The following is a 12,179-nucleotide window of genomic DNA, read 5'->3' as shown; positions in this document are numbered from 1 at the left end:
CACACACACACACACACACACACACACACACACACACACCTTTAAAACATAAGCATTCCAAAAAACAAATTCAAGACAAGTGAATGTATCAGATATTTATGAGATGAAGTTTAATGTATTCTATTATGTTAATTAACTGCCCCCAATAAATTTGATGAGTTTTGCTAGAGTTTTCCTGCCTGGACCACAGTCAGGACAAATCTTTCTCACCTGCCAGTCCCACAGCCACTCGGATCCAACCAAGTAAACACCCAGAGACTTATATTACTTATAAACTGTATGGCCATGACAGGCTTCTTGTTATCTAGTTCTTACATCTTAAATTAACCCATTTCTATTAATCTATAAATTGCTATGTGGCTCATGGCTTACTGGTATCTTAACATCTTCTCATGGCGGTGGCTGGCAGCGACTCTCTGCCTCAGCCTTCCACTTCCCAGAATTCTCCTCTCTCCTTGTCCCGCCTATACTTCCTGCCTGGCTACTGGCCACTCAGTGTTTTATTTATTAACCAATCAGAGCAACATATTTAACATACTGAACATCCCACAGTAGATGAGGAAAGAGTTTTTTCCATTTTGTTTACTGTTATATCCCAAACATCTAAAATGGGGCTGGAGAGTTGGCTAAGCAGTGTAAACTGTTCTTCCAGAAGTCCAAAGTAAAGTTCTTAGCACCCACACTAGGTGGCTCACAACCACCTATAAATACAGCAGGGAATCTGATGCCCTCTTCTGGCCTCCACAGGCACCTGCACTCACAGGCACATAACTACACACATATATATAATTTAAAATATTTTTTAAAATATAAAATAATACCTATTATTTAAAACATAACAGGTATTTTGTTAATACTAAATTTTAAGGGAAAATCAATATATTTAGGTAAATGGCAAGAAAAGTAGTTCCTTAATGCTAAATTTTAAGGGAAAAATCAATATATTTAGGTAAATGGCAATAACCATCTATCTTAAAACTACCACTTAAATCATATGGAGAAATTTTACCTTTTATAAATTTACAAATGTCTATGGGCTATTCCCAACAAAAAGTAATTCTAGCCAGGCATGGTGGTACATACTTTTAATTCCCAGCACTCAGGAGGCAGAGGCAGGTAGATCTCTGAGAGTTTAAGGCCAGCTTGGTCTATATAGTAAGTTCTAAGTCTAAAAGAAAAAGTAACCCTATTTTGACACATCATCATAAACCTCATTTAGAAATCTTAAGAATCAGCTAATACCTACTCTATAAAGTCTCCACTACAGCACGCAGACCTTTTGCTGTCATAGCTTCTATCCCTTCCTCCCTTTCCATTCCCCCAGCAGAGGGCTAGGGGGAAAATATTCGAAGCAGGGGATTTTTTTAGTTTGTTTTTTGTTTTTTGTTTTTTTTTTAAGTGTTCCGAGACAGGGTTTCTCTGTGTAGCTTTGTGCCTTTCCTGGAACTCACTTGGTAGACCAGGCTGGCCTCGAACTCACAGAGATCCGCCTGGCTCTGCCTCCCGAGTGCTGGGATTAAAGGCGTGGGCCACCACCGCCCAGCTGAGAGTTTTAAACCTCAAAGCTTACCACAAATCACACACTTACTCCAGTACGGCCACACCTCCTAAACCTTCCCAAACAGCACCACAACTGTGGACTAATTCAAATGCCTAAAACTATGAGTCACCTCATTCAAATCACCACACCTTGTGATCAAAGCCTACTAGAAACAAAGGCAGGCTTGCCAAAAGTCTGAGGTCATCTTAAGCCACAGTACGAGACCCTACCTCAATTACTGAATCACTCGATAAATGAATTAATGAATGTAATAAATGAATGAATGAAGATAAATGGAATAGTACACAGACAGACAGACAAATAGGGATGAAGAGAAGATGAATACGTTATTTTTTGAGATGAAGTCTAGGTACTGTGTGGTGTGGGAGGGCTTCAAAAGCTCTGTATAGCATAAGCTGGCCTCAAACTCATGGTCCTTTTGCCTCAGTCTCCCAAAGATTACAGCTGTGCATCCCATGCCCAGCAATGACTATTTCATTCTATAATATTTAATGCTCATTCAGCAGCACATAAACAAATGTATTTCATCACCTGATGCTCTACCTCCTGAAGTAAAGATTCCAACAGCTCTGTTTCTTGAGTAAGAGATGTCTTCTGACCTGTTTGAAAGGAGCAAAACAACATTCAGGTTCACTACAGACTTAAAAATGAGATAACTTCCTGTGAACATACTCAGTAAAGAGAGATCCACTGCAACTGAGCAAAACTTCATTAGTTACCCCTAATGACTTTCCTAAAGCTTTGAGAAGCTGAATATGATCTTGTTTTACTTTTGGAGACAGGGTTTCTCTGTATAGCTTTGGAGCCTGTCCTAGAACTCACTATGTAGACCAGGCTGGCCTTGAACTCACAGGGATCCACCTGCTTCTACCTCGAAAGTGCTGGTTTTAAAGGCATGCACCATCACTGCTTGGCAGAAAGTACTATTTTTAAATGATAGCTTAGAAGAACATTGGAGGTTACCCTATTTTTAGGCAAAATTCAATTTAGGACTATAAAATTTATCTAGAAAGTTTACAGGGCTGGGGCTAGAGTATGGCAGAATGCTTGTCTGGCGTGCACAAGCTCTAAGTTAATGCTCAGCTGGGTATAAACTGGTATGGTGAAAAGTCTAATTTCAGAAGCACTCAGAAGGTGGAGACAAAAGCATCAAAAATTCAAGGTCATCAGCAGGTACCACACACCTTTGATCCCAGAACTCAGGAGGCAGAGCAGGTAGATCTCTGTGAGTTTGAGGCCAGCCTGGTCTACAGAGTGAGTTCCAGGACAGCCATGAGTACACTAAGAAACTCTGTCTCAAATAAAACAAACAAAAAGAATGCAAGGTCAGGGGTTGCGGATTTAGCTCAGTGGTACAGCACTTGTCTAGCAAGTGCAAGGCCCTGGGTTCGGTCCTCAGCTCTGGGGAAAAAAAAAAAAAGAATGCAAGGTCAAACTTGGCTATATAGTCAATTTGAGGCCAGCTTGAGTTATTTGAGACACTATCTAAAATTAGTAAATAGGGTTGGGGATTTAGCTCAGTGGTAGAGCGCTTGCCTAGCAAGCACAAGGCCCTGGGTTCAGTCCTCAGCTATGTAAAAAAAAAAAAAAAAAATTAAAATTAGTAAATAAGAAAGAAGAAATGTACAGTGATAGTCTTGGGTTTAATCTATGCTACCCCAAAACAAATGATAATAAACATAACAATGAAAATGCTTTAAATGGAACATTTTTTTTCTAGACTTGATGTTCCTTTTGGCAGACACAATAACAACTTCATTCAGTTACTCTGAAATTTCCTCCCAAATTTTAACTTTGGCTTAAAAGAGGGATGTAGTTAATAAATTAGCAAGATGTTTACATTAAATCACAACAAAAAGTCTGTCTATTAAGAATTAAGGTGACAGTTGTGTAGCTTGATCTGCTTGGGGGGCCCCCTGGTGGTTCGATCAGAATCCATCACTGGTACATGACTTTTTGGAGCCCACTACCTACGATGGGACACCTCATGTAGCCTTGAGGCCAGGGGAAGGACTTGGACTTGCCTCTACTGGATATGCCTCACCATGGGAGTCCTTGCCTTCTTATGAGGGGGAGTAGGGGTGGGGGATCTTTGATTAGTGTGTAAAATGAATGAAAAATTTTTCTTTTTTTTTTTTTTTTAAAGATTTATTTATTTATTATGTATACAATGTTCTGCTTGCATGTGTCCCTGCAGGCCAGAAGAGGGCACCAGATCTCATTACAGATGGTTGTGAGCCACCATGTGGTTGCTGGGAATTGAACTCAGGACCTCTGGAAGAGAAGTCAGTGCTCTTAATCTCTGAGCCATCTCTCCAGCCTGAAAAAAATTTCTTAAGAAAAAAAATACACACATAAATTCCTTAAATTTTAAAAATGTATACTGCTGACATAATTGATTTTTAGTTAATTAAAGAAGTTAGGCAAATTTACGAACAAAAAGCAAGGCTACCTGCAAGTATACATTTGGTTATTATTCAAAATCACATTAAAAGTGAAAAATACTTTAAGTAGCTTATTTGCTTTAATATTATTATTATCATTTTAAGCAAACTGGAGTAGTGGTGCTTTTAATTCTAGCACTCAGGAGACACAAGGAAGTGGATCTCTGAGTTTAAAGCCAGCCTTATCTACACAGTGAGTTCCAAGACAGACAGGACATAGTGAGAGACCTTGTCTCCAAGAAAAAACTCAGGGGTACATTCTAAATTTCTTTTATTGTGGGGGCCATTCTGGCCACAGCATCTGTGTGGCATTCACAGGGCAACTGTGGAATCAGTTCTCTCCTTCCACCAAGCAGGCCGTGCAAAGTGAACTGAGAGTATCAGGCTTGGCAGTCGGAGCCTTTACTGGCAGAGGCAACTTGTCAGACACCAACAGGAGTCTTTTCTTCTTTGGGAGTGTGTGGGGTGACAACATGGTTTTTCTGTGTAGTCCTAGCTATCCTGGAACTCAGAGATCTGCCTGCCTCTGCCTCCCGAGTGCTGGGATCAAAGGCGTGTGCTACCACTGCCTGGTAGGAGTGTGTGTGTGTATGTGTGTGTGTGTGTGTGTGATGTGTGGATGTGAAGGTGGGTGTTTGTTCAGAGGACAACTATGTACGGAGAGTTGATTCTCCCTTCTACTTCTATATGGATTCATGGGCTTGAACTCAGGTCAGCAGTCTCACTTAGCAAGCACTTTATGAAGAGCCATCTTTGCAGCTGACTTTACTTTATGAGAAGGCTTTTCATGGTGTAGCCCAGGGTCCTCATGAACCCCCTGCCTTAGTCACTTGAGAGCTACGACCGTAGGTGTATGTCAACATAGCTAAGACTCATTTTCAAGCCTTACTGAGTGCGGTGACCCACACCAGTGATCACACTTGGAAACTCCTACGGCAAAAGATCACCAAAGTTGAGGCCAATCTGAGCTACACAGTGAATATGAGGCCAGCCTGGACCACTCAGTGAGATCCTGTCTCAAAACCCCAAGACAAACTAACAAAATATAAAATAAAATCTCCAGTTTAAACTCCAGCCCTCTGTATGGTCTATTAAAGGTAAAGGAGTCTCAAAAGCACGTTTTTTTGTTTTTAAGGCAGGGTTTTATATACCCTAGTCCAGCCTTGAACTCACTATGTAAGAAAGCACATGACCTCAAACTCCTGATCTTCCTGCTTCCAATTCCCAACTCTAAGATTACAGACATGTGTCACCTCTCCCATCTCTAAATATATTTAGAAGCCTAAAAAAAGTAGGACCATTCATACACATGACTGACTGAAGCTGGGGACCTAAGAAAATCTGATTTTTCTCTTGCATGAACATTTATCTAAGTGATACTGAAAAGCAATGGCTGCAGATTTCTTCTAATTGCTCCACTGAGTGACTGAACAGTATCTTTTAATCATACACACACACACACACACACACACACACACACACACACACACACGCACATTTGAGACAGGGTTTCTCTGTATAACAGCCCTGGCTGTCCTAGAACTCATTTAGTAGACCAGGGTAGCCTCAAACTCAGAAACCTGCCTGCCTTTGCTTACCCAGCACTGGGATTAAAGGTGTGAACCACCATGCCCCCAGCCTAAAGAGTGTATTTTAAAACTATCACGTTAAAAATAAAAAAATTTTTAAAAAAACCTGAAGTCAGATTGCATAGATTAATAATATGAAAACATCCATGAACTAATATATGAATAACCAAACTGAAAGATATAGTCAAAATCTTGGAAAGAACACAAAGCATAAAATATTGTTCATACTTTATTAAAGATTTTATATATCATATTGAGTTATAATGAAAATTATAAAGCAAGTTTTGTATTAGTAAAACACTGCATAAATTAAGATTATAGCTTAAGTCAGTTCTAGGCCAGATTGGTTGAGTCTACACAGTGAGACCCTATCTTTAAAAAAATAAATGAGGGGCTTGACAGATGGGTCAGAGGTTAAGAGCACTGGCTGCCCTTCCAGAGGTCCTGAGTTCGTTCACAACCATCTGTAATGAGAGCTGGCGCCCTCTTCTGGCCTGCAGACACACATGCAGACAGAAAACTGTATACATAATAAATCCATCTTTTTAAAAAATGTACAGCCGGACGATGGTGGCACACGTCTTTAATCCCAGCACTCGGGAGGCAGAGCCAAGTGGATCTCTGTGAGTTCAAGGCCAGCCTGGGCTACCAAGCGAGTCCCAGGAAAAGCGTAACGCTACACAAAGAAACCCTGTCTTGAAAAACCAAAAAAAAAAAAAACAACAACAACAACCAAAAAAACTAAAAACAAAGAAGAATGAGGAAACCTTTGAGGAACCCAAAGAATAAGCAATATGATTAAATATAATTTAGATTTAAGGTAAGATTTTAAATCTAAAATCAAACACCTAGAATTTAAAACTCTCAGAAACAGCTGAGACAATGGCTCATATTCACAAACATCAGTGTTTTAGTTTTTTTTGTTTTGGTTTTTTGAGACAGGGTTTCTCTGTGTATCCCTGGCTGCCTTGGAACTTGTTCTGTAGACCAGGCTGGCCTCCAACTCAGAGATTCACCTGCCTTCCTCTACTTCCCAAGTGCTGGGATTAAAGGCATGCGCCACCAATGCCTGGCCTAGTATTTCATTTTCAATGAAGACAGAATAAAAGGAAAAGGGACATTGATAGCAAATTGTTTTCTTAGTTGTGGGAGTAAAAAAAAAAAAAGCTACCTACTGCTGTGGATATCACTCTGCGTAAATAAAGTTCTGATTGGCCAGTGGCCAGGCAGGAAGTATAGGCGGGACAAGGAAGAGGAGAAGGCTAGGAAGTAGAAGGCTGGAGAGACACCGCCAGCCACTGCCATGAAAAGCAACATGTAAAGACACTGGTAAGCCACAAGCCATGTGGCAAAATATAGATAAGCAAAAATGGGTTAATTTAAGATAGAAAAAGTAGATAACAAGAAGCCTGCCACAGCCATACAGTTTGTAAACAATGTAAGTTTCTATGTGCTTTCTTGGTTGGGTCTGAGCGACTGTGGGACTGGCAGGTAAGAGAGATTTGTCCTGACTGGGCCAGGCAGAAAAACTCCAACTACAACCTACTAATGAGGTTCACAAACTATTTAGGATTTTCATATAAAAGTTATGAAAAAATTTTCTCTTTGATCATTTCTCAATAGAAGTCAAACTTGTAGTCCAGGTTATATAACATGGAGTTGCCTAAAATCCTAAGATTCCTTCCCAGTCATAACAACTCATCAATTGACTCCTCAAAGACTGAAGCACAAACAAGGTCGGGTACCATGTCCTCCAGCAGACTAAAGAACGCTCACCCATGAGTGTTATGAGCTTATTTTTCAGCTGTGTGTCTAGTCGTGCGATCATCATCTCCACTGCATTCCGAATTTCCCGAACACGCTCATCCTTTGCATTTCTTACAGCTTCTACATTTCTTTCCTAGAAGACAAACAAGATCATAATGTAATCACTGTGATTACTCTTAAAATCAGTTAATTACCTCTTTAAAATTCATAACCAAAATTTTAATTGTTTGTACTGTATAGGTAAAACTGCTTTTTAAAAAAATCCTGTAAATTTGGGGTCAGCAAGTTGACTTGGGAGATAAAGATGTCTGCCACCCAGTCTGACAACCTGAGCTCAATCCCTGGCACCTACGTGGTGGAGAAAGACCCAATTCCTTCAAGTTGTCCTCTGACTTCCAAACCTAGGCCATAGAAAGGTGTACATGCACACATACATACACATACTTTTTAAAAAAAGTTGTAAATTCAACTAAATCCATTTTAAAGATTATTAAAAACACACAATTAGGGCCTGGTGAGGTGGCTCAGTAGGGAAAGGTGCCTACCACAAAGCCTGATGACCCAAGTTCAAACTCAAAGACCCAAATGGTAGGAGAGAACCAACTCCTACAAGTTGTTCTCTGGCCTTCACATGCATGCATTCACATACCTACCTATATGTGCAAACAAACACACAAATATATGTAATAAAGCTCTCAAAATAAAGAGTATAATTAAGTTTCTTATAATTTAATAAATATAGTAATAAAAATGTCTTTCCTGTAGGTGGAGTTTTCCTGTGTGTGTCCCAGCAGTGGCTCCCAAATAACCACAACTGACTGGGTGTGCTGGCACATACCTAGTGTCTCAGTACACGAGAGGCCAAGGCAGAAAGACTAGGAGTTCAAGGCTAGCTTCAACTACAGATCTGAGACCATCCTGGGCTGCATGAAACCCTGTCTCAAAACAGACAAACAAAATTTAGGTAACATAAAACTAGTCCCAATCACATTCAGATAAGAAACTACTTTATAAAAACAAAAGAGTCTAAGAGATGGCTTGGCAGGAAAAGGCACTGCCCACCAAGCCTAACAACCTGAGTTAAATCCCCATGAGCCATACAGTGGAGAGAGCTGATATCTGCAAATTGTTCTTTGACCTCCACAAGAGTGTCAGGATAGATGACTACATGCTCACATACACTAACACATACATTTAAACAAAACTGACCAATACATATCCTAAAACAGAAAAGATTTGGTTTTGTTTGGGTTTTTAAGAGTCGCATGCATTCCAGGCTAGACTAGAACTTGCCATGTAGTTGAAGACCCTGAACTGGTTCTTTGGCCACCACCTAGCCTCTTCAGTGCTGGGATTACAGGTACATGTCTTCATGCCCAACAAAAGATGTTTTAAATCCGGTGTTTTCTCTAATTCATAAAGATTGTTTTCAGAATACGTACAAAAAGATAGCTGTTTTTCCAAGAATGCAAAATATATGCAATAGATTTCAAGTCAGTGTACCACGAAAAATAAAAAAAAGTCATGTCTATACATGCTATTATTATATATAAGTAGGACTCTCAACCTAGAATAGCCTCCTAATGCTGCCAAGAGAAATTAATGATAGACAAAGCTATAAAATCAACTCAGCTAGTGCTGGGCGACAGTGACACTCACCTTTAATTCCAGCACTTGGAAGGCAGAGCCAGGCGGATCTCTGTGAGTTCAAGGCCAGCCTCGTCTACAGAGCAAGCTCCAGGACAGGCACCAAAAACTACACAGAGAAACCCTGTCTCGGAAAAAAACAAAAAACAAAAAAAAACAAAAAGAAAACCAAAAAACAAAACAAAAAAACAATTCAGCTAGCTTGTTTTTCAAAAGGACTTTGTAGCATGCATGCAATTCAGTAATGCTATTTTATATTGAAAGAATGTTACAAATAATGATTTTATTCTTGATTCCCAAAGGGTAAAGAATACTTGTTGGTAGGTTAGTAATGATATACAAAAAAAACCATTCTGGGGTTGGGGATTTAGCTCAGTGGTAGAATGCTTGCCTAGCAAGCACAAGGCCCTGGGTTCGATCCTCAGCTTAAAAATAAATAAATTAATTAATTAAAAAAATCCCATTTTGGCAACTTTAAACAGAATACATTCCAAAAGGATATTTAGTACTTGTTTGAAATTTATCATATTTTCCCAAAGAAAACTTATAAATAACAAATAACTTACTAAAACTGACCCAGATAACATTTTTCAGTTTTTATTTATATTTGAGTTTGTCTATCTGGGTGTATGCCACATGTTGAGAGTGCCTGTAGAGGCCAGAAGCTGGAGTTATAGGCAGTTATGAAATGAACTCCAGTCCCCTGAAAGAGCATCAAGCAACCTGAGCCATCTCTCCACCCCAACATACTGCATCTCCAAAGCCATTTCCCAACCCAACAAGACATTACATCTTCACAGTATTAATTAATAACTCTTTAAACTCTGTGGAGCCTAATTCAACATATACAAAAGAGTTCATTCAGGAGCTAGAGAGATGGCTCAGCAGTTAAGAGCACTTACTGCACTTGCAAAGGATCCAGTTTTAGTTCCCAGCACCACATGGTGGCTCACAGCCACCTGTGATTCTAGTTCCAGGGAATCTGAAGCCTACTTCTGAACCCAAGGACACCAGGCATGCACATAGTTCACATCATACAAGGAGGCAAAACATTCATACACATGAAACAAAACATAAATTGGAAAGAAAAAAAAGAGCTCACTCACTGGTAGCAGAAACCCTCCCAAAAGCTGAGGATCTAAAAACTGAATGATTACAAAAGTCAATCCTGGCCAGGTGGTGGTGGTGCACGCCTTTAATCCCAGCACTCGAGAGGCAGAGGCAGGCAGATGGATCTCTGTGAGTTCGAGGCCAGCCTGCGCTACAGAGTGAGATCCAGGAAAGGCGTAAAGCTACACAGAGAAACCCTGTCTCGAAAAACCAAAAGTCAATCCTGGGGCTGAGGAGATGGCTCAGTTAGTAAGATGCTTTTTATATGAGCATGTGAACTTAAGTTTGACCCCCAGCATCCACATTGCTGCTGAAGGCAGAAACAGGGTCTCTAAGGTTTGCTGACCCACCAGCATAGCCAAATTGTTGACCTCCAATTCCCACTGAGAGACCCCATCTCAAAATACAAGGTGGATGGCTCCTGAGGAATGACACCTACGGATGACTTCAGGCCTTGCATGCACCACTACCCCAACAAAAACACAGTGTCAACAATAACACTACTTAGATGTAAACTTACTCTGTGACAAGTAGACCTTTTTAATTCACTACTAATTCTCTATCTATAAAAAACAATTCTTGGGAAATGGCTCCGTGTCTTAAAGGAGTTGCTGTACAATACTGACAACCTAAGTTCACTCCCCAGAATCCCCAAAGTTGTCCTGGACCTCCATATACTCACCATAGCAAAAGTACACCCACAGAATCTCTCTCTCTCTCTCTCTCTATCTCTCTCTCTCTCTCTCTCACACACACACACACACACACACACACACACACACACACACACACACAAAGAAAGAACACATTTGTTCTTGAAAGAAAGAAAGAAAAAGGCAATTCTACAGCTTTAACTGATCCCTATATGCCATAGCTCTGGGTGCAAATTCCTCTACTGTTTGAAGCTGACTGAGACTTGAGGTGTATCGCCCCATCAAATCTTTAAACTTTGAAAGTCTTGATTTGAACATAGAAGTTATATAAGAATATATACCACAGAATCAAAAAAGGTAATCAATCTCATGTAAAAGTAATCTTACCACTTCTTGAACTAAGCTGATCAACTCCATGAGGCGTCGACGAAGTTTGGCTACCTCTTCATTCACTTTAGTGACGTGCTGCTCATAAATTTCTGCCAAAGGCTTAAACATGTGTCCACCGTGCTACAGAAATCAATATGAGCAGCGTGAGGAGGTTTCATACACTCCAATTACATTTACATCCCTCTTTAATACTCTATGGACAATGATAAACTGGTAAACTATTTTCAAATAAATTTCATCTTTTAATACCACCTTTATTTTCTTAAAATAAGCCAGTGCTTGCAAAAAATTATCTAGAAAATGTAGCAATGCCATCGAGAATCTAAATATTAGACATTAGAAAAAATAATGGAGCCAGCCATGATAAAACATGTCTTTAATCCCACCACATGGGAGGCAGAGACAGATTAACCTCTGAGTTCAAGGCCAGCCGGGTCTACATAGAGAATTCTAGGACAGCTACAGAGAAACCTTGACAGAGGTATCTTGTTTAACAAAAGCATCCCACTATGGTCTCCACACACATACACATAAAATGTGGATTTAGCTCAGTGGTAGAGCCAGTGGGTTCGATCCTCAGCTCAAAAAAAGGAAAAAAAAAATGTAGATTTCTTTTTTGTTTTAGATTTTATTTTATATGTATGAATGTTTTGTCTGGATGTATGTATGTATACCATATGTATGCCTGGTGCCCCAGAGAGATTAGAAGATTTTGGATACCCTGGAACTGGAATTACAGATGGTTATATGGATGGAGTTATGGATGCTTATAAGTCATCAGGTGGGGCTAGGAATTGAACTTACATCCTCTGCAACAGCAACAAGTGCTCTAAACTGCTGAACCTACTCTCCAACTATATGATACAGATTTTTTTTTTCCCTTGAGACAGGGTTTCTCTGTGTAGCCCTGGCTATCCTGGAACTTACTCTGCAGACCAGGCTGGCCTCAAACTCATCACCTGCCTTCGCCTCTTGAGTGCTGGCTGATGTAGAGATTTTTCCACCACCCCGCCTGATG

The 12,179-nt window shown here is 40.0% G+C and overlaps 1 protein-coding gene across 5 annotated transcripts in view; it reads right to left on the bottom strand.

Moving 5' to 3' along the window:
- Positions 1 to 12,179, bottom strand: part of Trim37 (tripartite motif containing 37) — a 138,832-nt gene that overhangs the window by 107,451 nt on the left and 19,202 nt on the right. For all 5 annotated transcript variants that reach the window (XM_036195489.1, XM_036195488.1, XM_036195491.1 and 2 more), the window contains exons 6-8: positions 11,159 to 11,281; positions 7,371 to 7,494; positions 2,093 to 2,160 (exon numbers count right to left, since the gene is read on the bottom strand). In XM_036195489.1, the coding sequence (XP_036051382.1) occupies positions 2,093 to 2,160; positions 7,371 to 7,494; positions 11,159 to 11,281 (315 nt within the window). The remainder of the gene's footprint in view (positions 1 to 2,092; positions 2,161 to 7,370; positions 7,495 to 11,158; positions 11,282 to 12,179) is intronic.

Source organism: Onychomys torridus, chromosome 8, assembly GCF_903995425.1.
Source record: "Onychomys torridus chromosome 8, mOncTor1.1, whole genome shotgun sequence".
NCBI classification, from domain to species: domain Eukaryota; kingdom Metazoa; phylum Chordata; class Mammalia; order Rodentia; family Cricetidae; genus Onychomys; species Onychomys torridus.
Note: the sequence above shows the minus strand (reverse complement) of the source record. Positions and strands in the feature narration are given on the sequence as shown.